The following is a 27,623-nucleotide window of genomic DNA, read 5'->3' as shown; positions in this document are numbered from 1 at the left end:
ATGGAGACATATGGCTCTGGAGCTCACTGGACAGCCAGCCTAGCCTACCTGATGACTTGCCAGACCAATGAGAGACTATGTCTGAAACAAAGATGCCTGAGCAACAACACTGGAGGTTGTCCTTTGACCTCCACATGCACATGTAGTCACATGCACGCACACCTCTTCATATACACGCACACCCTCCTCCAGTGTTTAAACAGTACTAGCCCTAGGTTCAAGACGCAATAATTTCTAAGACCTCTTTTAATGATAAATGCTTTATAAGACCCATAATAGCTAAAAAGAAAGAAGAAAGGAAGGAAGAAGAAAGGAAGAAAGGAAGAAAAGAAGAAAGAAAGAAAGAAGAATCTAGATGAGAAATAAGCTCCTGGTTCCCCATCTTCTAAATTGAGAATGTAACTCTGCCTTTTACTGATTAAGCAAGGGCCAAAAGTTCTAGCAACAGTAATAAACTCAGAGAGGCCAGGCAGGAAGTGTGAGCAGGTGGAGCCGGGACAGCTGAGGTGTGCTGAGTCTGCGCCACGCGCCCGCCCACTAGAGCAGCTGCAGCTCCACCCTGATGATCAGTTCCCCTGCAGGAATGTGGGCACAGTGTTGGGAGGGGTTTACAGTTTTTAAGTGAAGATGCACTGAGATTTTTATGTGTAATGCTGGCATCTAATTTTTAAAAAAGCATTTTTAATACTGCAAGTCAAAGGAAGACACCTGTAGGCCAGGCACGTGCAGCCCAACCGCCGCTAGTTCATGACGTCTTTCAGAAAGTTTCATATGCAAATGGAGGAGGAGAAGGCGGTGGTGGCACACGTCTTTAGTCCCAGCTCTCTGAAGGCAGAGACAGGGGGATCTCTGTGAATTGGAGGCCAGCCTGGTCTACATAGGTAGAGTCCCAGGACTGCCAAGGCCAAAAAGAGAAATCTGGTCTAATAAAAAAATAATAAAAAAGAGTTTTGTTGTACTAATTTTTAAGGTTTGCATACAGTTAAAGTAGTAGATCATTCAAATCATTTAGAATGTACCAATAGGCATTGAAAATTACTTTAATTCAGAAGTACTTAACTATAGTTATAGTATAATTCAATAGTACTTAAATACAGTACTAGTTGTTAGTGAAATTCTTAGAGCATGAACTTCAACACCCCCATATGGTAGGTACATAAGTAATAGCCATGGTTACATTCTTTTACTTTGAGACAGGGTCTCACTATCTTGCCCAAACTGGACTTGAACTCCTGGGCTCAAATGATAGTCTTACCTCAGTCTAAGTACTTGAGATTATAGTTTCACATTACCATGGCAGTCAAGGATATATGGTAAGACCCTGCCTTAAAAAATAAAATAAAAAAGCAAAAAGCTCCTATAAGATATAGAAAAAGGAAAACAAATTTCCTTAGCTAATTTACAAAGCAAGTTTCAGGAGAGCTAGGGCTGTTACACAGAGAAACCCTGTCTCGAAAAACTAAACAATAAAAAAAGAAATCACTTACCTACATTGGGAAGTGGAGATATAATTAATGCCAAAATGAATAAGGGTCTTGCCATCAAAAATATTATAATCTAATAAGAGAGATAAATAGTGTAGGTTAAATAATGTCATTCAAATAACCACATTGTCAGGAATCATAGAAAATGATAAGACTAAAAAAAAACACATGGGGGAGGTTGGAGAGATGGTTAGAGGTTAAGAGGTTAAGAGTTTGGTTCCTACAGCCCACATGGGTGGCTCATAATTGCCTGTAAGTCTAACTCCATGGCATCTGATACCTTCTGGATTCCAAGGGCTTGTGCTTGCATACACACACACACACACACACACACACACACACACACACACGAACATATGCATGCACATGGCATATATTCAGACATATAATAACAAAAATAAAACACACACACACACACACACACACACACACACACATATATATATATATATGACTGGTAACAAGACTCTGGGTAAAGACACTTGCTACTAAGACCAATTACTGTGTTTAATCCACATGTGATTTCCACATATGCACTATAGCATAGGGCTGAGTATGATATGCACATCTACATGCACAAATGCATACAAAGAGACACACACATGCACACACAAAACATAAACATACAAACAAATAAGTCAATGTAGAAATATTTAAAACATATAGACTGGTCAACTGTGATGGCTCACGCCTTTATGCTCAGCAGAGGCAGGCAGATCTCAAGATCAGCCTGCTCTTCTACAGAGAGTCCCAGGACAGCCAGGACTACACAGAGAGCCCTGTCTCGAGAAACCATCTGTCTTAGTTAGGGTTTCTATTGCTGTGAAGAGACACCATGACCACAGCAACTCTTATAAAGAAAACATTTAATTGGGATGGCTTGCTTACAGTTTCAGAGGTTCAGTTCATTATCATCATGAAGGGAGCATGGCAGCATGCAGGCTACCATGTGGTGCTGGGGCTGACAGGCCTTACATCTTGATCAGAGGCAACAGGAAGTCAGCTGACTGTCACACTGAGGGAAGCCTGAGAAAAAGAGATCTGCATCCTCTCCAGCATAGGCTATCATTGGTGTTTTTGATTTTAGCTATTCTGACAGGTGTAAGATGGTATCTCAAAGTTGTTTTGATTTGCATTTCCCTGATCGCTAAGGAGGTTGAGCATGACCTTAAGTGTCTTTTGGCCATTTGAACTTCTTCTGTTGAGAATTCTCTGTTCAGTTCAGTACCCCATTTTTTAATTGGGTTAATTAGAGTTTTAGTGTCTAGTTTCTTGAGTTCTTTGTATATTTTGGAGATCAGACCTTTGTCTGATGAGGGGTTGGTGAAGATCTTCTCCCAATCAGTAGGTTGCCTTTTTGTCTTAATGACAGTGTCCTTTGCTTTACAGAAGCTTCTCAGTTTCAGGAGGTCCCATTTATTCATTGTTCTTCTTATTGTCTGTGATACTAGGGTTCTACCTAGGAAGTGGTCTCTTGTGCCCATGTCTTGTAGACTACTTCCCACTTTCTCTTCTATCAGGTTCAAAGTGGTCAGATTAATATTGAAGTCTTTAATCCATTTGGACTTGAGTTTTGTACATGGTGATAGATATGGATCTATTTTCATTCCTCTACAGGTTGACATCCAGTTATGACAGCACCGTTTGTTAAAGATGCTTTCTTTCTTCCATTGTATAATTTTAGCTCCCTTGTTGAAAATCAGGTGTTCATAGGTTTGTGGATTAATATCTGGGTCTTTGATTCGATTCCATTGGTCAACATCTCTGTTTACACTCATCCATTGTTGGTGGGAATGCAAACTTGTGCAGCCACTGTGGAAATCAGTGTGGCGATTTCTCAGGAAACTGGGAGTCAACCTACCTCAGGACCCAGCAATTCCACTCTTGGGAATATACCCAAGAGATGCCCAATCATACTACAAAAGCATTTGTTCAACTATGTTCATAGCAGCACTATTTGTAATAGCCAGAACCTGGAAACAACCTAGGTGCCCCTCAATAGAAGAATGGTTAAAGAAGGTGTGGAACATATACACATTAGAGTTTTACTCAGTGGTAAAAAACAATGACATCTTGAATTTTGCATGCAAATGGATGGAAATAGAAAACACTTTACTGAGTGAGGTAACCAAGACCCAAAAAGAGGAATATGGTATGTACTCACTCATAAGTGGATTCTAGCCATAATTAAAGGACATTGAGCCTGTAATTCATGATCCTAGAGAAGCTAAATAAGAAGGTGAACCTAAAGAAAATCATATAGTTATCCTCCTGGATATTGGAAGTAGACAAGATTGTCAGGCAAAAGTTGGGTGCACGGAGGGGGGGGTTGGGGGTGGATATAAGGGGAGATGGGTAGAGAGAAGGGAGAAGGGGAGGATTCGAGAAAACTTGGGGGAATGGGATGGGTGGGATGGAGGAAGGGTGGATATGGGAGCAGGGAAGCAAATATCTTAATTAAGGGAGCCATTTTAGGGTTTGCAAGAGACTTGACTCTAGAGGGGTTCCCAGGTCCAAGAAGAGGTCCCCAGACTGTTCCTTGGGCAGCAGAAGAGAGGGTGCCTGAACTGGCCTTGTCCCATAGCCACACTGATGAATATCTTGCATATCACCATAGAACCTTCATCTGGCGATGGATGGAGATAGAAGCAGAGACCCACATTGGAGCACTGGGCTGAGCTCCCAAGGTCCAAATGAGGAGCAGAAGGAGGGAGAACATGAGCAAGGAAGTCAGGACCACGAGGGGTGCGTCCACCCACTGAGACGGTGGGACTGATCTAATGGGAGCTCACCAAGGCCAGCTGGACTGGGAGTGATGGAGCATGTGATCAAACTGGACCCTTTGAATGTGGCTATCAATGAAGGCTGACTGAGAAGCCAAGGACAATGGCACTGGGTTTTGATTCTACTGCATGCACTGACTTTGTGGGAGTCTGGTTTGTTTGGATGCTCAACTTTATATACCAGGATGGAGGGGGGAGGACCTTGGACTTCCCACAGGGCAGAGAACCCTGACTGCTCTTAGGACTAGAGAGGGAGGGGGAGGGAAAAGGGAGGCGGGGAGGAGGTGGAAATTTTTAATAAATAAATAATAATTTAAAAGAAAGAAAGAAAAAAAAGAGATCTGAAAACCCGCCCCACAGCGACACACTTCCTCCAATGGAGCCACGCCTCCCACAGGTTGTAATAGTGCCACTCCCTTTGGGGGTCATTTTCTTTCAAACCCCCCACCCCCAACACACACACATGAAAAGGATTCATGGAGGATCCTAATTTAGTTGAGGAAGGCTTGACACAGGGAAGCTACTTCAGGAAGCTGACCTTTAAGTCCAGACCTGAAAGGATAAAGGAAGTCAGCAACCCCAGGGTCTTGAGAACTGACGGTGAGGAGGTTTGTGTGGGAGAGGAGATGGTGACAAGGCATTCCAGGAGTGTCTGTGTGACACTTGTGACAGACCCAAGTAACTGAAACGGGGGAATTAAATAGAGGGAAGGCTGAGCTAGTGAAGGCAGGGGGTTGAAAAATTTGAGGTGACAGACATTGTCAATATATTTCTGAAGAAATGGAAATGAGAAAGGAAGGGAAACTTGAGGACTCAAAGGTGAGTAGGAGCGCAGGCTGCTCACTATCTTCATTGGGCAGGGGAATGAGTGTTAGGGTTGTCCCGGGAAGAGCGTTAGGAAGGAAAGTCAGGTCAGAGACTTCGCTGAGCCTTATCTGTCTGCATTTCCCCTTGAAGTCAACAACATGATGATGAATATTTTAGAAAACTTAGCAGATTTTTAAAAATTATATAATTAGAAGTTGAAAATTCTCTGATTTCAACTGGGTGGAGAGAGAGAGAGAGAGAGAGAGAGAGAGAGAGAGAGAGAGAGAGGGAGGGAGAGAGAGAGAGAGTCTGTCCATGTGAGTGCAGTGCCTGTGGAGGCTGGAGGAGGTGTCAGATCCTCTGCAGTCACCTGAAATGGCTGCTGGACCTAACTCAGGTCCCTGGAAGGGAGCAAGGCTTTCACCCTCTGCGCCATCTGTCTCCCCAGCCTCTAGCATTCATTCTCACCTCTTTCCCACACCCCATACCTAACAATCAGCATATTAGCAATCTTAGCAAAACTTCTCCTTAGGTAGCTCTCAGGATCCACAGTCCTTCTGTTTCCTACCCGGCTTCTGCCTCAGCCTTAGCGCCCGCCTGGCAATGTCTCCCACACTTGTCAGCGATAGGGCTCCACTGACTGCAGGAGAAAGCACACACTTCTTTTTAGGACACATGAAACCCTCATAACTGGGTCACATGCATCCAGGAAGGCAGCGGAGTGTTACAAACATGGCCTTTGTGAGCATGAGCTGTGCTGCTTAGAAAGCTCTGTGCTCAGCCAGCAAGATGGCTCCCTGGGATCTCCACAAATGTGTGAGGGGAGAACTGACTCCACAAAGTTTTCTTCTGATCTCCACCCAGCACTTGTGTGTGCGCGTGCACACACACACACACACACGTTCGCGTACATGCATGTGCATGATAATAAAATAATAACAGTTAATTTTTAAACCTTTGTGACATGTGCTTTTAATTCTCTGGCTTTCAGCTTCTTACTCTGAACAGGGTACTAACCATACTGACTCCTGTCTGCTTTGATGAACATATGTGAAGCAGTTTTCTCTGGCTGACACAAAATAAACATTCAGCATTATTTCCTTTGAATCTACAATGAAGATTTTCTCTTACAGGTTAAACCCCAGTCAAGATGAACTTTTTATCTTTTTTCAAAGGAATCATTTCATGTTCTCATGCTTTTGCCAGTGTGTCATCTAAGGGATTGTAGAGACTCGCAGTGTGTCCTTGTGAACTGCTTACAGGGTTTCTAGGGCTGAGGATGCACCTCCAGCTGGTAGAGGGCTTGCCTAGCAGGCACAAGCCCCTGTATTTATTTGATCCTCAGCACTGCTTAGGGTGGTGCATCCCTGGGATACCATCACTGGGAGCCAGAGGGAGAAGGATCATAAAGTCAGGGTCATTCTTGGCTACCTACTGAGTTCAAGACCAGATGAACAACAAGAGACACTTTCTCAAAAAACAGTCAACAAAACAAGGTTGAATAGTGACCCTAGTTTAAAGAAAGAGATTAAAGGTGGGTCAACACTAATATCCAATTTTTAAAGATATATTTTTAATCTTATGTGTACATGTGTGTGTGGGGTATGTGCATATGAGTGTGCAAGATGCCCTTGGAGGTCAGAAGCATTGGACTGCAATGGAGCTTGAGTTAGAAGCATCTGTGAGCTGCCTAGTATGGGTGCTGATAATTGAACTCAGATCCACAGTTACTTATAGGTCGGATTAATGCTTTGCCGTTTTTTTTTTTGTTGTTTTTTTTGTTTTTTTGGTTTCTAGAGCTGGAACTGAATCGAGGCCTTAGGCATGCCAGGCATGTGCTAAACCACTGAGCTACACCCACCCCTTAATACTCTGCTTTTAAGCTGCTGAGATTCTTACCCAGTAAACACCAGGCATATTTTGAGGTCTTTCCATCTGACTGGAATGTCTAGCCTGCTGTTTTCTGGTGATTGTTTAAATTCATAAAATGTGTAAAGTTTGTAGTTAGCAATTCACATATCCCTGAACAACCTTTCTCAGTGTGATTCTAGTCTGTACAGTCTGGCCACCTTGGCCTCCCTATTTTCTACCTGTGTAACTCCAGAACACTGTCATGCTCTTTGCATATTTCTTCCCTTACACTGTTAGCGACTCTCGGATGTAATCCCAACTCTTAGGAGGTGGAAGCAGAAGGATTGGCGTTCATGGTCTTCTTCGGCTACATATGAACTTTGAAGCCAGCCTGGGATACTTGAGATCCCATCTCAAAACAAAGAACAAAGGTTACTATGACTCTGTCTCAAAATGAATAAGTAAATAAATAATAAAATAAAAAAGAGAGAAAGAAGAGGAAAAGAAATGCTGAGCGGTGACGGTACAAGCCTTTAAGGATTTCTATGAGTTCAGGGCTAGCCTGGTCAACTGCTTCTAGGGTCTCATTGTTCCCACTGTCTGGTAAACAGTATATGACAATAGTTGTTTCAGTGTTAACTGTGTCACAATGACAATTCTCTTGATAGACATTCTTCACAATAAAATTACCTACTGTTATTTTATCAACTGAAAATATACGTCAAATATGTATTTCTGTTGGTAAAGAACAAAGCCCCTAGTTACATTCTTATTGAAAGAAACTGAACAAAAACCTCTTTGGGACTGATACTCCCCAACAGAAGCAAAGATTAACTTCAAACGAATTTCAGTCTTTTTCAGGCTCAGAAAATTCAGATTAATCTCTCCACACTGAAAGAAATACCAAAGCAAGGGGATGAATTTGAAAGGCCTTTTACATTTGAATAGATCTTTCTGCTTCCAAAAGTCTAAAGTTGCCCAGATAGCAAGAGGTTTACTGCAGTGCTCATAAAATTATCTGAAACTCAGACACAAGGAAATCAGCATCATTCAGAACTCAGTCGTACAGAAATGACACTGAATCTCTGTACTTGCTAAAAATTGCAAGGAAATCTTTCTTGCCAGAGGGGTCAGCTCCCTAAGTTTCTACAGGTGGCTTCGTTTTAGACAGGCTGGAACTGCAAACTCCTCTGCTACCTCCCAGAAGGTTCAGCCTCTTCCTGCAAATGCAAATGTGAACGCAATGCTGTGAGGAAATTATCTGTAGAACAGCACAGTGCAGCTGGGCTGTGTCAGTGCCTGGCATCGCACTGGGGTAGGGGTTAATAAATCTTTTCCTTCTAAGTTCTGCCTTCAAGAGCTTTTGCTCATTCCAGATTAAAACCAGGAACTGACACACTCTGGAAGGTGTTCCAAAGTTTCCTGGAAGAAGCTGAGACAGTATTAAAGTGTTTGAGAAAAGATTTTAGGCTCATCTAGACACAGACTTTGCAGTTGGTCTTTAAGAAATCGGAAGCTGCATAGCTGAGAAGCCTAGAAATGAGTGTCAAGTCTGAGTCTGAGTCTGGGTCTGCTTATGGCCAGAGGGTCATAGAGAATGTGGGAGCTACTTTCCTCAGCAGCTGGATGCATCACTGGCAGCTGTGATTGGAAAGATAAAGAAATCCACATCTGCTTAGAGTTCAAATGTTATATGAATCCCTTGTGAAAGTACATAAATTCCTGAAAGGGCCCTATTTCTAAATCAAGAAAAAATAAGGCTATTTGGGCTGTTTTCCATAGTCATCTCTATATGCCATATCACCAAAACCAATCCAACATACTTCAGCATACCATATCCTCAATGAGTTTCTTATGACTGACCAAGGGACTAAGAAGGAATTGGCAAAGACAGTCTGCTGTAGTACAGACTTCACTTACACACAGTGTGTGGGCATTTACATAGAAACCAGGGGACCAGTTCTCTTGAGGCTGAATTCACCTTTCATTCTGTAAAGGGAAAGATGCTATTGCCAGTACACTGGATACCTCTTGTGTGACAGGAGAACAGATATGAGTGATCTCCAGGGTTGCAAGCCAACGAAGCAGCCTTCAAAGCAGAAACAGTGGAAGAAGCATTGCATGAGCACATCAGCGTATCTAGGTCTACTGCAGCTTGAGAGCGAGCCAGCTGTGCAATCCTTCTCCAAGTTAAACAATTCCCATTTATTTAATTCTTTTTATTACTCAGAGTCTAGATTTTCATTAACGATTTTAATTTAATATAGGCTTAAACATAAGGCAGAAGAGAGAAAGAGAGGTGCTTAGAAAGTAAACCCAGGCCTGAGAGTATGGTTGTGAACTTCTCAAACAACAGGCTATCTCCCAAGTTACATCATTTGATTAATTACAAAGTGGGCAAAATACCAATATTATCTGTTTGTCAGGATAGTTGAAATGATCTAATAAGATTCAGGATGATTTTTAAAAGGTTACATAAAGAAGCAGAGAACTGCTCAGAACAGTATGGAGGAGCTTGTAAACTAAATGGAAACAGCTGGACACTGTGCCCACCTACTTCCTCTACACGGTGAGCCACCATATGAGGGTTTGGCATGGAACGCTGGTCTTCTGCAAGGGCAACAAGTGCTCTTAACCACTGAGTTAAGTCTCAGCCTCCTGTCCCCGATGTGTTCTGATGCCTTGCTATATAGCAACTCATGATCCTCAACTTCCTAGTATTGGGATTACAGGTGTGTGCCACCATGTCCAGCTCAACAGTTTTTCTTTCCTATCACTTGAGTAGCATCCCAAGAACATTTCCTTCAAGATTTCCTTCACACTCACGATCAGCTGGTTGATAGAAGAAGCCTTGTTTTTGGCTTCTCTCAGGTTTGACATGCCTTCTTCCTTAAAATTAAGCATTTATTTCAAGTGATACAACTCAATTTTCTCCTTGCACACTTATAGGCCACAATAGGGTTAGTAATTGCCTAATTTCAACGTCCTGCCTTGGAGAGCAGGAGGGTCCAAGAAGAGGGAGAAAGAAGGGAGATGGCTCACCGCAGAACACTTGGAACATGTGCAACACTTAAGTTCAGTATCTATAGAGGTACCAGCCACGCCCCTAAAACAAAGCGACCGTAAGATCAAAGATCACTGAGCAGAATCACTACAAAATACCTCGTGACAATGGAAGAGTCAGACACAGAGGCAATCCCCAGCGAGGGAGAGGGAGAAAGAGCACACAGCACACTGTTACAGAAACGCTGCCTGTCTGTACACTTGCATGATAGGAACCTGCACAAAGCTTGAAATAGTAAAGAACACAAAGCTGAAAAATGCAGTGAGAGAAACGCCGTAACATGCAGTCTCTCTGTATTTACTTTATTCCTTTTACTTATTACAGAGCATATTTGCCAAGAGCAAGAACTTTGGAGTCAGGTTGCAAGGGCCTTAATCTGGGTCTGTCATTCACTATGTACCCTTCCCAGTCATTTAGCTCTCTGGTTCTATTTCAGAACTATACTGGGTTCTTAATGGGCATCACTGTGAAGATGGCTAATAATATTTCTGACACAGTATAGTCATCTCCTCAAAATAAGGTACTCCAAAGCCTACAACCATAGGCTCAAACTGTATTAGAGGACCATACTAAAAACTGTATGGACTGGCAAGATGATCAGTAGGTAAAATGGCATGTGCTATCAAGTCTGATGACCTGAGTTCAATACCCAGAACCCACAAGGTGGTAGGAGAGAAACGACTCCTCAGAGCTGTCCTCTGATCTCCAAATGTGCACTGCTACCTTTAATGTGCATTCCAAACACCTTAAATAGGTCACTTTTGCAACCTACATACACACATGAACAATACCCAATACATAAATGTTATTTTTTTAAAAAGAAAATGTTTGGAAAGGATAGAAAGGGGGAGGAGGGAATGGGGAGAAATAGAGTTAGGAAGACTTACCACCATTTTTGCCTACAGTTCGAAAGCATCTCCAGAAGGCCCGTAGAAACGACGCCCTGTTGTGGGGTGTGGCTTGTATGAAGCTGAATTCCCGGAAGAGAATGTGAGTTCCTTGGCATACACTGTTAAAACTGGAAAAAGGAAAATGAAGAATTCATCATTAGATGAAATTCAGAAGGCTGGAACCAGAATGAAATGTAAAACCAGAGAGAACCACTGGTGAACAAGGGGGGGGGGTGTCTATTTTTCCACTTGCAAAATTCTCAACTAGAAATTAGATCAAGTCCTTCTATAATAAAGTCTTTGAACAACTGTGGCCCCTGGAAGGTCATGTCACCTCTGCTGTATGTCTCCCAGGAAGGTTTAAGGTTAAACGAGAATCCTTGTCTTTACCTGGATGAAACTGCTACTTGTATCTTTGGGGAATACCTCTCCTTCACTCCCACTGGCACCAGGAACATCTTGAGCAGGCCTTGCTTACCTAATGACATCCTTTGGCACTAGTCCAAGCTGTGCCAGCTGCTCAAGGGTGACACGGCTGAGGACAGACCTGGATTGTCTGTCTGTTTTAGGGGTACTGCAGTACTATGCACACCACTACAATAGAGACACATCCTATGTGTCAAAGGATAGAAATGATTCCAAAGGAACACTAGAGACAAATTAGAACAAGGAGAGAAGTGGCCCCTCCATAAAAATGTGAAGCAAAGCCCCAGGGCTCATGTGAGTCATTGTTTAAACTGGGCAAGGGACAGGAGGAAAAAATGTACTCTGTTGCTTTTGGATTTTCCTGCCAAAGAAATAGACACTGTAGAGCCCAGTGTAATCTACAAATGGAAATTCTATAGGAGACTAAGCAATTATCCAATAAACGTCAGCACCAAGGGCAGCTTCAGACTCCAGGAACTCCTACATTCTCTAACAGGAAAATGATGAATGTAAAATACATTTATTTTTGTGGTAACAAGACAGTAAAGTGAAGGTGGCAAGCAATAAGGGGACATCAGTAATTTCAAATTCCAGTTTTCATTTGATGGCCATCTAAAAGAAGGATATGGATCACTGAACTGAACAAGAAAACATTTCAAGAGCCATCTCGTCCATTTCCTGTCTCACAGAGGAGCCCCCCTCAGGGGAGAATGTCTACTGTCTTAACAGAATATGTTATCATTAAGGATAAAATCAGCCTTTCTAATATTAACAGTGCTGTGGTGAAAAATCAGATTAAATACTCTTCTCATGGAAAAATACAACGGAAATCAACATTTAACACACTACAAGGCCAGCTGAGAACACTTGGCAAGGCGTGGTATAGAAGAGAGGCCTTTAAAGCTATGCAAGGGTTAATCTAGCCATGACGTTTATGGCAGTGCCATTGTTATCTTACATAAGAAAAATGAAAATTATAGCAAATGAGCCAGGATAGAGAAATGGGGCAGACTACATTCCCAGCAAATGGAATCTAAAATGATAACATTATATCCTAAATTTATGAAGCCATCTGACAATGAATAGCTTTCCGAAGTCCCAAAGCATGTTTTATACGCAGGGCAGAAAGTTAGTGTCTAAGTCATGGTCTAAACTGCAGAGGAACTAATGATGGTGAAATCACATCCTTCACACAGTTTTTAAATTTTAATTGTGTGTGTGTGCACATAAAAAAGACTGTAGGTGCCCACAGAGGCCAAAGGTTTTCAATCCTGGTGGAGCTGCTGGTACAGGCAGGTGGTGAGTCAGCTAATGCGAAAGCTAGGAATTAAATGTGGACCCTATGTAAGTACATGCTCTTAACCACTGAGCCATGTCTCCAGTCCCTCAATGGAGTTTTAGACCCTATCTCAAACACAACAGTTCTCTGTGATTCTGTCCCCGGGGCAACACAGGTCATCATACCTCATCTATGAGTCTCTAATAATTCAACATGCTTTCTCTATTTAAATTTTTATTATTTATTTGCTTACTTATTCATTTACTGGAGATGTGTGTGCCAAGGCACACATGTGAAGGTCAGAGAATAAGTTGTATGAATCAGTTCTTCCCTACCACGCGGATTCCAGGGATGGACTCAGGTCATACAATGCAATGTGAACCTCTCCAACTTCAGCACGGCTGCTCTCACTGTCTAGACGCTCACTGGATGGGTAGACTCTGGGTCTGGTTAACTGCACTGCATGACATCTTTTATTTGTAGGTTCTTTGTAGTAATTTTTTTTTATTTTTGTTTTTTCAAGACAGGGTTTCTCTGTGTAGCATTGGCTGTTCTAGAACTAGGCCTATAGACCAGGCTGGCTTCAAACTCACAGAGATCTGCCTGTCTCTCTGCCTCCCAAGAGCATACGCCTTTAAAGGCGTATGCCACCACTACCCAGAATAATAAAGTTTTAATTAAATAAAATGAAAGAATCAACATTAAAAATCAGCCAGGCAGTGGTGGCACACACCTTTAATTCCATCACTTAGGAGGCAGAAGCAGTGGATCTCATTGAATCTGAGGTCAGCCTACTCTACAGAATGAGTTCCAGGACAGCCAGGGCTGTTACACAGAAAAACCCTGTCTCAAAAAACAAAAATAAAAAATATTATCTCTAACTTTGAAGAAATACAATGAAAATGGAGCAGCATGTCATAGCTACTGATGTCTATGAGCAAGGACAGAGAGAGAAAGAAAGAGACCTGCTAGGGAAACCTACAGACACCAGGGCCGGGGCCTTTCCACTGTTGAGAAAATCCATGGCAGCCTTTCTGTAAAACAGCTTTATGGTTTCTCAGTATTTCAGTACTAGTTACATATCCAAAACAGAGAGAAGAAGACATCTGTACACTAGAGCGTGTACCCAAGCTTCTGCCATCCCATTGCCCCCGGGAGGTAGTGGGGGGTGGTGCAGAGACAGGAGAATGCCCAAAATATTGTCTGCCACCAAGTCAGCTATGCAGCAGAAAACCAACAGAGAGTCTGTCTCAAACAAGGTGTCACCTGACTTTTACGCACACTCTGTTGCACACATGTGCCCACATCTGTACACATAAATGAGCATGTGCGCGCGCGTACACAAACACACACACACACACACACACACACACAGAAACACAAGGAGAAGGAAATTCTCAGGTAAAACGAGGCCATGCCTAAAAATAGTTTAAGAACCCCATTTTAAAGAATGCACTTGCGTTTGTTTAATTTTGTAGTTTTACCTCCCAGGTTTTGTTATTTTAAGATCATTACTACTGCTTTCATTGTCTCAGAGACAATGCTCACTGGCTACCTTCTCAACATCAGTTTTCCTCATGTAGACAGGACTCTCAGTGCACAGGCATCTCGAGTGGGAGGTTTTTCTTCTCTCCAAGGAACAAACTCGCCTAGACCAGGTCACGCAATGGATGACTTTAAACTCCATCTTGATATTATGATGATATCACTGAATTCCTGTGTAGCATGAACCCCGGAGTATTCAAATTTCACTACAAACATTCTTTCATTCTTTCAATTGTTGGTTTTTTTTTCTTGAAAGACTGGAGTTTTATTCTTCAAAAAGTTGGCAAACCCCAAAGATACGTTTCTCTGTACAAATTGGTCCCTGAAGTAACAATCCCTGGATTTGTTCTTTCCTTCCTTGTGAAGCTCAGACAAAGGCCTAAATTTCTTAAATGGTTGTTGGGTGTGTTTGTTTGTTTGTTTGTTTTTGCATTGACAATGTGCTACAGAATTTGGCAATGGTAACTTGATGAGAGAAGTCAGTGGAGCATGACCACGCAGCCTGGGTTGCAGAACTCTGGAGTTGTTTAGACAGCACACTTGAGCAGAAGCTGCCTTGAACCCACTGCTTCTTCTTAGACCTTTCTAGACATGAATTCAGCCACAGTGTTACTAACCTTTCTACTTCACTGCCCTGTTATTACCTGCCATCCTGTTATTCTATGTACAGTGTACCTACGAGGGGGAAGCGAGTGATGAGCCTGTGTACAAGGAGTGTTTTGACAAAGGTGACTTTAATATGCAGTGCATTTGGAATGAGCCTCTATATGCAGATATGAATCGGGAAAACTGTTGGGTTCACTGACTGTACATCCTCTGAGCAGTACCAAGTCCACTGGACTGGAACACAGAGACCAGGCTGGCTGGATGATCCAGTAGGAAATGGCATCTGCCATCACGGGTCTGAGCTCTGTCCCTGGAACCCACATGGAGAGAACTGACTCCAGCTAGCCATCTTCTGGTTTCCATGTGCACTTCATGGCACTCGTGTGCATACACACACACACACACACACACACACAGGGCCAAATACATGCATGCACATACTCTAAATCAATCAACAATGTGGTTTAGAAAAAAAAAACCCAAGCACAGAGCCTGCTACACTGACAAGATCTTTGGATTCTAAAATAACCCCAAGCTAGGTTACAGAGACGGGTCAGCGGGTAAAAGCACTCGCCTGATGACTGAGGCTGTCCTCCAGGCCAGGGATGGTAGTGCACATCTTTTTTTTTTTTTTTAAATTAAAAAGACAGGATTTCTCTGTGTAGCCCCAGCCGTCCTGGAACTCAAACTCAGGCTGAACTCAAACTCAGAGATCCACCTGCCTCTGCCTCCTGAGTGCTGGGATTGAAGGTGTGCGCCACCACTGCCTGGTCTGTAAGGCTGACCAGTGGTACTGTTTTACTCTCTGATCTTCAGGCAAGTTTTATTTATTAAAAATACAAGTGAAATATCATTACAGCCAGGGATATACACACCTTGTCTCAAAAATGAAAAAGGAAAGTAAAAAAAAAAAAAAGAGTTGTCTTCAGACCCCCACATGGGGGTCACACACAAATAGTAATTCATAAAGTAAAAAAAAAAAAAAAAGATTAGTCCCAAATTTTGGAGGAATTTAATAGGGACTAACCAATCCTCAATCACTATGTAGGTGATCCAGGCTGGGACACGGAGCAGTCACGGAGGTGTGTGACTCAGTTTCTGTGAAAGACCCAGATGAGCCCACCAGGTCACTGAGGCAGTGGCATTTCAAGTCAAGATTTGTTTTCTGACCAGGTAACTGTCCTGGCAGAGTTCATCTCCAGACCGTGACAGTAGTGATAGACTTTTCTGCAGTGCAAAGAGAAGAACCTATGAGAGCCCACAGGCCTTAAGAGCTATGAAAAGTCTCTGCAGGGGGAAGATAAAGTCCTGGTTTCTTTCCTTGGTCACTTCAAATGCAGCCACCAGATCCCATAAAGAATTTTCCTAAAACATAAGTGAACAGAGCACTTGTCCCAAACAGGCCTGTTGCTAAGGACAGAGGAGCCTGTTTCCATACAGGGGACTTCCCAGAAAGGCTAGGCCAAGGGGCTTAGTTCACATGTGGCTTCTCTGAGAGCAATCTCTCCCTGTTGATTATTTCATATGTGTGTGGGTGTGTACATGCCACTGTGTCCCATGAGAACAACCTCTAAGAGTAGATTCTCTCTGACCATAGTCCAAGGAATGGGACTTGGACCATCAGTCACAGCAACAGACACCTGTATCCACTGAGCCGTCTCACCAGCCCAAGATCTTTGTTTATAACAGTCAAATTCCTGCCACAGTTTCATTTTTTTCTTTTCATTATATGTACGTGTGTGGGTAGGGAGTGTGAACATGCGTGCATGTGCTTTAGGCAGGAGGGCAGGCCTTGGATCGAGCAGGGCTAGAGTTATAGGTAGTTGTGACCTGCTCAGTGTTGACACTGGGAACCAAACCCAACTCCTCAGCAAGAGCAGTATGTGCTCTTAAGTGTTAAGCCATCTTACTAACCTCCCTTTTCTTTTTTAAAGACAGAGTCTCACTATATAGGCCAGAATGTGCTCTCTCTCTCTCTTTTCATTTTTATTTATGTGTTTGGGGACATGTATGTATCATGTATGTTTGAGTGTGAACACTCCGCCTTGCCAAGAAAAGGTCTCTATTGTTATTTCTACTACATTTCATAATCCCAGCCAGCTGGCCCACAGACTTCAGGGCAATTATCCTGTCTTAATGTGGGCTCTGAGGCTGAATTCAGGACATCAGGATTGCACATACACTTATAACCACTAATACCTTGCTGGCCCCGCAATGTTCTTGAATTCACAATCCTCTTGCCTCAATCTTCTGAGTGTTTGAATTACAAGTGTGCACCACATACCTACCGCCAGAGCTTCAAACTCTCTTTTGAAGTCTTCAGACTTCCAAACACATTTTTTTCTTTGTTTTTTCAAGGCATGGTTTCTCTGTAGCTTTGGAGGCTGTTCTGGAAATAGCTTTTGTAGACCAGGCTGGCCTCGAACTCACATAGATCCGCCTGCCTTTGCTTCCTGAGTGCTGGAATTAAAGGCATGCGCCACCACTGCCCAGCTAAACACATTTCTTAAAACTTGCTATGGTTCACTGCTGACTATCTCTGGATTTAGCTCCTTTCCACGGAACATTAGCAGAGAAGCAAGATGACTGAGTATCAACTGGAATCTCAGCTGCTTCCCTGTGAGCGTAAGTGTGAAGGAATACTTACATCTCTTATATGGTTAGTCACTTATTGCAAATGAGGACAGGGAAAGCATGCACCTCAGGATGGGAAATCAACACAAAGCATTGGGGGAAAGCTTACTGAGTCTATACTCTTTATAGCAAAGGAAAAGATTTTTAAATATAGGGGGCTGGAGAGATGGCTCAGTGGTTAAGAGCATTGCCTGCTCTTCCAAAGGTCCTGAGTTCAATTCCCGGCAACCACATGGTGGCTCACAACCATCTGTAATGAGGTCTGGTGCCCTCTTCTGGCCTGCAGACATATACACAGACAGAATATTGAGAATATTGTATACATAATAAACAAACAAACAAACAAATAAATAAAAGATTTTAAATATAAACATTGTGGTAATTAAAAATGCTTTTTATACTAGGCAGTTGCGGCGTATACCTTTTATCCCAGCACTCGGGAAGCAGAGGCAAGTGGATCTCTGAGTTCAAGGCCAACCTGGTCTACAGAGTGGGTTCCAGGACAGTAAAGGTTTGAAAAACTAAAATAAAAACAATCAAACAAAAAATGTTTTTCATGTGCTATATTTTACAGTCAGGTTGCCATAAAAGTCCTTTGTCTTTTTACAAGGTTTTTGATCCTTTTACCCAAGGCCTCTAAAAGAGCTTCCAGGACTTTGTCTAATTTCACTTGGAATCCAAAGTAATTACACTTTGTATTTTCTCTGGGGAAACATCCCCTAACTGTGCAGAGGAGCCTGGACAGAGTCTGTTTCTCCTTGGCACGTTTTTCAGGATTCTGGTGATGATGATGTCACAAAATAATACCACACCAGTTCAGAATTATGAATAATAAAGGGTTATTTATTTAAAGTAAAACTTACAGATCATTGTTCTAGACAACAGTCCTCTGCACGAACAGGAACAGAGTCTAGCAGCTGGAAGTGGGAGCCGGAAGCAAGAGAGTGGGCACAAGTTTACCACTGCTTTTACAGTATAAGAGACCACACCATAATGGGGTGGCATCTTAAAGGCTATTGGCTGAAGGAGCAGAATGTGCACCTCCCATTTTTGTTTAAATAAGAGAGTTCCAAACCCAATGCAAAACTATATACAATAGAAATAGATATCAAGTATAATTAGAATTACAACCAGCATAAACAATATTAAGCAAGGAACATATGGTAAATGTTTTAATAAACATCCTATCCTAAGGAGTCTAAGTCTTGTATAGGAAATGGCTTGGCTAGATCATAAGAGAACAGTAACTATGACTATATAATCTTCAACCTCATCAAAGGCCTGAGAAGGGAAATAATATTACTTGAGCAGACAGGAAGTACAATCAAGCAGCTTCCAAAGTGAGCAATATATGATGGGGACAATTAGCTACCTGAGCAATCACCCAAAGTCTCATTTGCAACACTGAAGCAACCAACTTTGGCTAAGTCCTAGCATAACTGACAGACCATTTTTAGAGGTGAGAATTTTTTCAGAACCGTCTTAACCCTGTCTTGGCAAGATTTGAGAGTCTTTTTCCTTGTGTCCTGTTTATTCATTCCCAGATACCATGTTCTTTGTCAGTGGTTGAGGTATGGGCAGTTCCTTGTCCAAAGGCCAATGGTGCCAAGAAGAAAATAAACTCCAAGTAGAGTGTCTTGGGTGCTCAACATTCTCTTGGGAATAGATTAGTGCTGTCAGGAGCAATATGATCTCATGTTAACAGAACCCTAAGTTATTTAAATGCCATGTTCTACAGACTCTCGATGGTTGAAAATTACCTATCTAGACAGAATACAATCTCTATGTATCTAAAAAACTCCTTTCTCCTAGCATTCAGCCTAGCTTTTTTTCTGCCTACCTAAGTTCTGCCTTGCTATAGGTCCAAAGCAGTTTCTTTATTAATTAATAGTAATCACATCACACAGAGGGGACTCCCACATCACCTCCCCTTTTCTGTTTAAACAAAAAGGAAGGCTTTAACTTTAACATAGTAAAATTACATATAACAAAACAGATATCAAGTAAGAATTAGTTATAATATTTTTACCTACTTTATCTTTTATCATAAGTAAGGAAAACTATAATAATAACTATCCTTCAACTTGATCAAAGACTCCAGAAGGATATAATATTACCTAAGTAAACAGGAAGTACATTGTAAGCAACTTCCAAAACTCTACAAATGGCAGAGACATCTCACAGCCTGGACAGTCACCCAAAGTTCCGCTGTAGCATTGGGGTATCTATCTTCAGCCTACTGGCCCATAGTATCCAGCAGACTTTTCCATGAATCAGGAAATTTCAAAGACAGTTCAGCCTATATTGGCAGTTTGTCAGTCACTTCTTTTGTGTACTGAAGAATGTCTGGCAGACTCTTTCACGAAGCAGGAACCCCGAAGGACCATCTCACCTTTGAAGGACCATCTCACCTTTAGGCAAGTTCAGCAGTCATTTCTCTGTGGGTCCTGCATGTCCAGTCAAGCAGCCCAGGCAAGAGCAGTTTCTTGCACAAATGGCTAACCAACTCCATAAAGAGCCTCTTCAATGTCCATCTTCCTCTTGAAGTAGCTTGCGTTGTCAGGAGCAGATGTGTCTCATTGTCATGAAAAGTCTTAAGTTCTTAAACATTTTAAATGCCATATTCTGAAGGTCTCTGAAAGATTTGAAGAATACCCATCTAACTGAAATATATCTACATCTACAAAATCTAACTAACATGACTACAAGCTTGACTATTATAGATGACTATCTATTAACCTATATTTCTTAATTATACATTACATTTTTTTCAAGATTTATTTACTATGTATACAACATTCTGCCTCCATGTATGTCAGCACGCCAGAAGAGGGTGCCAGATCTCTTTACAAGTGGTTGTGAGCCACCATGTGGTTGCTGGGAATCGAACTCAGGACCTCTGGAAGAGCAGTCAGTGCTCTTAACCACTGAGCCATCTCTCCAGCCCCTATACATTAAATTTTTAAATGAACTGTACAATCATACTGCATTAATCAAGAGCAGAAATATACATATAACAAAAATGACCTTAAATTTGTATCAATAAACCAAGATCCATATCTATGCAAAGTATTCATCTCTATACCATTCTGGTGCATCAGCCCTGCTGTGCAGGTCTTGCTTCCGTCTTCCCCACCTTCTGTCATGTATTCTCTTCTCTTCACTTTGTCTTAAGGCACACATCTCTTTTGTCACCTAGCTCCCCTTGTCAATGTTTCGTGCTACAGGTGAGGGGAGACATCTGCAAATCTTACACTTCCCCTCTGACAGATTCTTATCAGTCAGACCTCATGACAGCTTTTCTCCAGTTTCCTACCAGATCACCTACTTTGCATATAATTTCTTATTTCTCCCTTTTCCTCTTTTCTTTCTTTCTTTCTTTTTTAAATGTCTTCAAATCAAGACTAACATCATCTCTTCACACGCCCTCAAACTGCACATCTGGTCTCTGCTCCGCACCAACCCCTTTCTTCTCTTTCCTTTGGACGCTGGAGTTCAAGCAGAGCCTTGTGCATGCCAGAGAAGCGCTCTGCCCTAAAACAACTGTCGTCCAGAGATGGGATCTTGCCACATAGCCCAGACACACCCGAAATCAGAGATTCTAATGCTTCAGTCTCCTGAGAGCTGGGATTATTACAGTGTGCCACCACACTTCCTAAGTATTTTAAGGTAAATCTCATCCTGTTTCTTTTGTGTCTATAGCTATAACTTTTAGTTCTTTTTAGAATATATTTTTGTTCTTACTAGAATCCTTCAAAAGGATTCCATTATTACTATCATCTAAAAATTTCACTGAAAAAACAATACTATATTTATTTATTTGTGTATGTGTGTGTGTGTGTATGTGTGTGTGTACACACATGCCACAGTACACTGTGAAAGTCAGAACAATTTGTTGAAGTCAGTTCTCTCTTTCTAGCATGTTGGTTCCAGGGATTGAACTCAGATTATCAGGTTTGGCAGCAGGTATCTTTACCCGCTGAGACACTGCACTGGCCCTCCAATACTATTTGTATGAGGTATTATGAAAACCCTTCCTCTGTAACACCTGTTTAAAAACTAGAAGAATTAAATCGTCAGTTTTCTTGGTTCAATATCTGGTCATTCTAAATCATCATCTTTTGTTCTTATTCAAGATTACATTAGTTTGTGTGGAGGGGAATCCTTAAACGAGCATATTAGTAATAGACCAACTCTTGTTAGCTACGACCCAAATGGCAGCAAAGCCGAAGGGCGGGCTCTGACCCCGCTGTCTTCTCCCTGCTGACATCTGACCAGCAGGACTTTGCTGTTGCTGTTGCTAGAGTCATCTTCTTTTGTTACTTGACGCTCACTGACTGCAGACTTGGTCTCAGTTTTGGAAAAAAAATAAGTTTCTCTCAGGGGTCACACCTATCTTTCAAGCACCCATTTTAATTAAAGCTTCTTTGTGCATGTTGTTTTACCTTTCCAAGAGCAAGTCCACTAATCCCTTCAAAGGGGTGCAGTAATCCAGTAGGAGTGGGATAGGCCCTTGATTAAGTAGTTAGCTCAATGATTCAGTGTGCTATGAAAATAATCAGTTTCTTTCAAATGCCTTAACAAAATTGCCAGGCAGTGGTGGTGGTGCTCACCTTTAATCCCAGCACTAGGGAGGCAGAGGCAGGCAGATCTCTGTGAGTTCGAGACCCACCTATTCTACAGAGCGAGTTCCAGGATAGGCTCCAAAGCTACAGAAAAACCCTGTCTCAAAAAAAAAAAATCAATTTTTTCTTATTAATTTTAATTCCTTTTTTCTTTTCTTTCTTAAAGACAGGGTCTCACTACGTAGCTCTGGAACTCATGTAGACCAGGATGACCTCCAGTTCACTGAGCTCTGCCTGCCTCTGCTTCCCGAATGCTGGGATAAAAGGCACATATCCTCACTTCACTCTCACTTGCTTGTTCCTTCTCTCTTTCTTTCTCACATTTATTCATTTATTTGTGATTATCTCTGTGAAGATACAGGTGTGGGTGCCCATGCATGCATGTGGAAGCCCATTCTTTTTCCCACTCTGTGGGTTTCTGGGGATTGAACTCAGATTGTCATGCTTGGAGGTAGGTACCTTTATCCACTGATCCACACTGCCAGCCTAGATATTTCTCAATACTGTGCTGTGACTGACTGAAAAGCACAAAGCATTCAAGGCATTCATGTAGAAGGACAATAAGGCTTGAAGTCATGGTCAGTTATTTAAGAAGCTCAAGACCAACCGGGGCTATGAGACCCTGTCTCAACAACAACAACAACAACGCACACACAGACAGCACACCTCATGAAATCCATATTGACAACTATTTTTCAGTTCAGTGGTAGAGCACTACCATCTAGCATATACACTGCCCAGAGTTTAATTCACAGCACAGAAAAGCAAAAGAAAACTATTTTCCTACCAACCTTTAGTAAAAAAGATTTACTTAAGAATTAAAAGATAAGGGGGCTGGAGAGATGGCTCAGAGGTTAAGAGCATTGCCTGCTCTTCCAAAGGTCCTGAGTTCAATTCCCAGCAACCGCATGGTGGCTCACAACCATCTGTAATGAGGTCTGGTGCCCTCTTCTGGCCTGCAGGCATACACACAGACAGAATATTGTATACATAATAAATAAATAAATAAAAAGAATTAAAAGATAAGCAGCAAGAGAGACGTGCAAATAATAATGAATATAATGTCTTAAAAAGCAAATATTGATAGTATCATAGTGTATGTTAGCAGTCCCTCTTGTGATCATATAGTAAAATGCAGTGAAGTTAGAGACACAGGCCCATACTTCGACGTCCATACTTAGCAGGCCAGCAAACCCAAAGTCGCCTGATGGGAAAACGGAAAAGTAAAATGTGAAATCTCCTTAAGAAGGATGATAGCAACCTACTCTTTCCCTTTCTTCCTACATCCAGGCCGTAGGTGAGCATCTCTCTACCACGGTTCCTGCTAGTTTGTGCTGCCTTGCTACCACCCAAAGGGACCAATGAAACAGACTGAGACTTCCAAACACTGAGCCCACAAGAAACCTTCATTCTTTATATATTTTACAGTAGTAGAAGATTAACATATACAATATGGATGACCTGGAAGACATTGTTCTAAATGAAATAAGTCAGTCACAAAGAGATAAACACTAGAGAGTTCGCTTACATGAGGTTTGTAGAATAGTCAAGCTATAGACAGTCCTACATGCTAGTTGCCAGGATTTAAAGGACAGGAAGGACTAAGGAGTTAGTGTTTAATGGGTACAGAGTTTCAGGTTCAGAAGATGAAAAAGTTCTAGTGATGATAGTTACAGGACACTCTAAATGCATACAATGTCACAGGATTATACATTTAAAAGGGGTGAAAGTGGTAAATTTTAGGCTTTTTTTTTGGTTTTAGTTTCCGAGACAGGGTTTCTCTGTGTAACCCTGGCCATCTTGGAACTAGCTCTGTAGACCAGGCTGACCTCGAACTCACAGAGACCTACCTGTCTCTGCCTCACAAGTGCTAGGATAAAGGTGGGAGTCGCCACTGCCTGATTAGGTCATGTATGCTTTCCCGCAATAAAAGAGAAGGGTAAGATATTGATGTTAAATACCTAGAATGCATAGTTATAGAATTGCCTGGTAAAATGAGATATAGAAATAATAAACAAAATATTTTTGAATGTGTATGCTTAATACATGCATGCTCATGTATGTTCAGGTACATGGGCACATATATGCTTGTAAAGGTCAAAGTTTGATGTTGGGTATCTTGCTTTATCATTCTGTACTTCTATTTTTTGAGACAGGGTCTTTGACTGAACCCGGAGCTTCATGAGTCAGCTAGACTGGTAGGCCAGAAAGCCCCATGAGCTTCCTGGTTTCTGCCTTCCCAGTGCTAGGCATTCAGATGTGCACCATGATGGGCTTATACACAGATGCAAGTCCTCGTGCTCCCACAGCAAGCACTTTACCAGCTGAGTCGGCTCCTCAGCACCAGCCAACAACATTTAGAGCAGACCTGGAATGAAAGCAACTGTCACGCTGGCTGTGGGGCTGAGTTGGTAGAGAGATCTCCAGCACCACATAAAGCATAGAATGGTGGCTCATGCCTCTACACCAGCACTCTGAATTCATGAGTTGGAGGCAGAGGATCAGATGCTCACATTCACATACTGGAGGGCAATAGCCTGGGTCAAATCTCACCACTTCATAGTCAGTATGACTTTGGCTCAGATACATGGTTTTGTGTCTCAATTGCTTTCTTATTATTGGTTTGTAACAAATCTTTTTCATAAATATATTTTGATCATACCTACAGATCTTTCTTACCTCCCTACTCAGCCAATTTCACATATTTTCACTCTGAAAAGCACAGAAACAAATTAAAAACAAAACACACACACACACACACACACATGCACATACCCCAAGAACATAGAATCCATTTTGTGTTGGCCAGCGCCTCCTAAGCATGGGCCTTCCCCAGAGTGTCACTGATATACCCAGTGTCACTCCACTGTAGAAAACTGATTTTCCTTCTCCCAGTAGGAGTCAATTGGCTCTTAGTTACAGGTAAAATTTTGTGCCAACTTCCTCTTTTCCATGCTGGATTCAATTATTTTTTAATTAGTAAAATTGTATACTATTAGTTTGCTATGAATCAAATCTGTGAAAATTTGAATTTTCTAAAAATATTAGTCTTAGGAAATGAATACTTTCCAGAGGATCTCCATGATATCTGGCTTTAGAGGAGCATGCTTTCTTGTCAGAGTACGGAGGAACCAGGCTCTGGGGTGGGGTGGGGGGGCTCTGCATGAACAAATATGTGATGTACATGGTGGAGATGGGAAAGAGAGAGAAGCAGAGCATCTCCTGGACTCTGGAGACACAATGGTGGTGAGGAACAGGCCAGCTATAAGGAGCCTGCGCTGCCACCTGAGGCCATGGTAACATTCATGGTCCTATTGCTGCCAGGGTCTGTGCTCATGTCTGAGGCCCATGTTACCACCAAAGGCCATGTGGACATCCCTGGTCTGGGCTAGTGCCTGAAGCCATGTTGAGGTCTGCTGGCTGCTGAGTTGGCCCCACCTTTCACCAGCCTTGGGAAAGCTGTCTCTACCCCGTACCCCCCTCACCAGGAATAAAAGTGCAAGTTCAGCTTTTCCTCTCTGCATCTGTCTCTAAAATTCTCAAGCTCTCACCATGTGGGGTCTCCATCTTGTTATCAAGCAGCAAGAAGTCCCTAGAGTATATGGCCCTTAGTCTTGGACTTCCCAGCCTCTAGAACAGTGGCTCTCACGACCCTTTCACAGGGGTCGCCTAAGACCATCAGAAAACACTTATTTCCACTAATAAGTGGATTCATAATAGGAGCAAAATTACAGTAATGAAGTAGCAACGAAACCAATTTTCCGGCTGAGGTCCCCACCATATGAGGCCCTGGACTAAAGAGTTGCAGCATTAGGAAGGGTGAGAACCACAGTTCTAGAGCCAGAAGCCAAATCAGCTCCTACTATTTAGTCACCATTTCCCAGTCATCAGGATTCGATGGAGCAGCAGAGACAGTACGGGAGAAGGGGAATACTGACACAATGGAAGAACTGAAAGGACAGAGGCCCCGTGAGCTGCCAGCACCTAGGCCACAACTCTCAGAAGATGTCACTGAGTTCCTAACCTAGTTTCTCTGGCAGGAAATATTCCTTGTCCTAGAAAAAGGCCTGTGGATAAAGAGAGGATTAAAAAAAATAATATTGTTAAGAAGTGAGGATGCTGGGCTTGCAGCTTTCTAGCCAGGATCCTTTATCTTTCTTGAGAGCCCCCCAGATCTCTTTTATTCTAGGTCAGTAATTTAACACTCTCAGCTCTCAATTCAAAGCCCGTAATGACCTTGCTGTGCTGAATTATTAGTCTAGGATATAGAAAAAGAAAGAGAGAGAGGGAAAAACCCTCTAAAAACAACAGAGGCCTTTTGATCAGAGCACCAAACTGCAGCTCGCTGTAACTCAAGCTGTCCATTCTTATACGGCAGGAATCAAGGACTCCCCCTGCCAGGCAGGGCCCTATTAAAAGACAATAGCTGTTTGAAAAGGGTAAGCAAGTTGATACGGATATAATAGGCCACATATGGGGGCCCCTTTCTACTCTGAAATAAAGCCCCTTCTTACAGTTGTGAGCTGGGAAATCCAGGATTCAGTAAGGCAAGAGGATATAGAATAGAAGAAGGTGGGCAGCAGTGCAGAAATGCTTGAAGGTGCGAAAGAGAGAAAGAAAGAAAGAAAGAAAGAAAGAAAGAAAGAAAGAAAGAAAGAAAGGAAGGAAGGAAGGAAGGAAGGAAGGAAGGCAGGCAGGCAGGCAGGCAGGCAGGCAGGCAGGCAGGCAGGCAGGCAGGCAGGCAGGCAGGCAGGCAGGCAGGCAGGCAGGCAGGCAAGCAAGCAAGCGAGCCCAGAAGAATTCTTTGGAAGAGATGAGCATCCACCACTGAGGAAGGAGGCTTTCAGAACAGTCAGGTGCTCAGGTCACAAGAGCCAGTGATGACAAGAACTGGCCAGAATCAAGATAGCAGTTAGTTTTTTTAATTGGTCAACAACAAAAAAAAACCCCAACCAACAAAGCAGTGCTCTCTTAGCAGAGATGCTACCGCAGCCCAAGAGCAGTCCTCACGCTGGTTAACCTAACGCGGCACCACACTAAAGCCTGCATTCCCACCTCATGCCACTTGCTATTTCTCGGATGACATTTTTCATAGAAAGCCTGTGAAACAAAGACAGCATACCCCACAGAACTGCCTGTAAATCACACCCCTCCTAAGAGACAATGTCATACTAGCTAGCCCATGTTTGCCTGTCCATTGCCCCAGTACTCTTCCCATTAGCAAGTAAAGCTTTTGAAGAGTCTTTAATCCACAACAGAATTTCCAACCACTGTTTTAGCTATCTCTAAAATCTTGTAAGCATGATGCAAAATGATTTAAGAGTGATTGAAGGCATTCAAACACATTAATCTGATGATTTATAACTACAGTCTGAATCCTCAAATGCCTCCGTGAAAATAGTAGAGGGCTATTTTTCTCTCCTCCACTATACTTTGTCACCTGCCAAATGTCCTTCCAGTTCCCATCCACTGCAATTAATGGGCAGTTTGGTGGGATTACAACTAAAGACAAAAATAGGATCTCCAGTGCATGTTTGATTGAATCTCCAGAAGAGTACAAAGCTTATCTTTAGCAAATGAAGGTTTTGTCAATCAAAGAGAGAACCTGGATTCCTAATGGGACAGGTGT

General features: G+C 42.4%; 1 protein-coding gene across 1 annotated transcript in view; it reads right to left on the bottom strand.

The window, feature by feature from the left end:
- The window catches only part of Cstpp1 (centriolar satellite-associated tubulin polyglutamylase complex regulator 1), a 167,344-nt gene that overhangs the window by 93,593 nt on the left and 46,128 nt on the right, over window positions 1–27,623 (bottom strand). The window contains exon 3 of the mRNA XM_048428357.3: window positions 10,877–11,007. Within this exon, the coding sequence (XP_048284314.1) occupies window positions 10,877–11,007 (131 nt within the window). The remainder of the gene's footprint in view (window positions 1–10,876; window positions 11,008–27,623) is intronic.

The sequence above is a fragment of the Myodes glareolus genome, chromosome 10 (genome assembly GCF_982192425.1).
Source record: "Myodes glareolus chromosome 10, mMyoGla1.1, whole genome shotgun sequence".
NCBI classification, from domain to species: domain Eukaryota; kingdom Metazoa; phylum Chordata; class Mammalia; order Rodentia; family Cricetidae; genus Myodes; species Myodes glareolus.
Note: the sequence above shows the minus strand (reverse complement) of the source record. Positions and strands in the feature narration are given on the sequence as shown.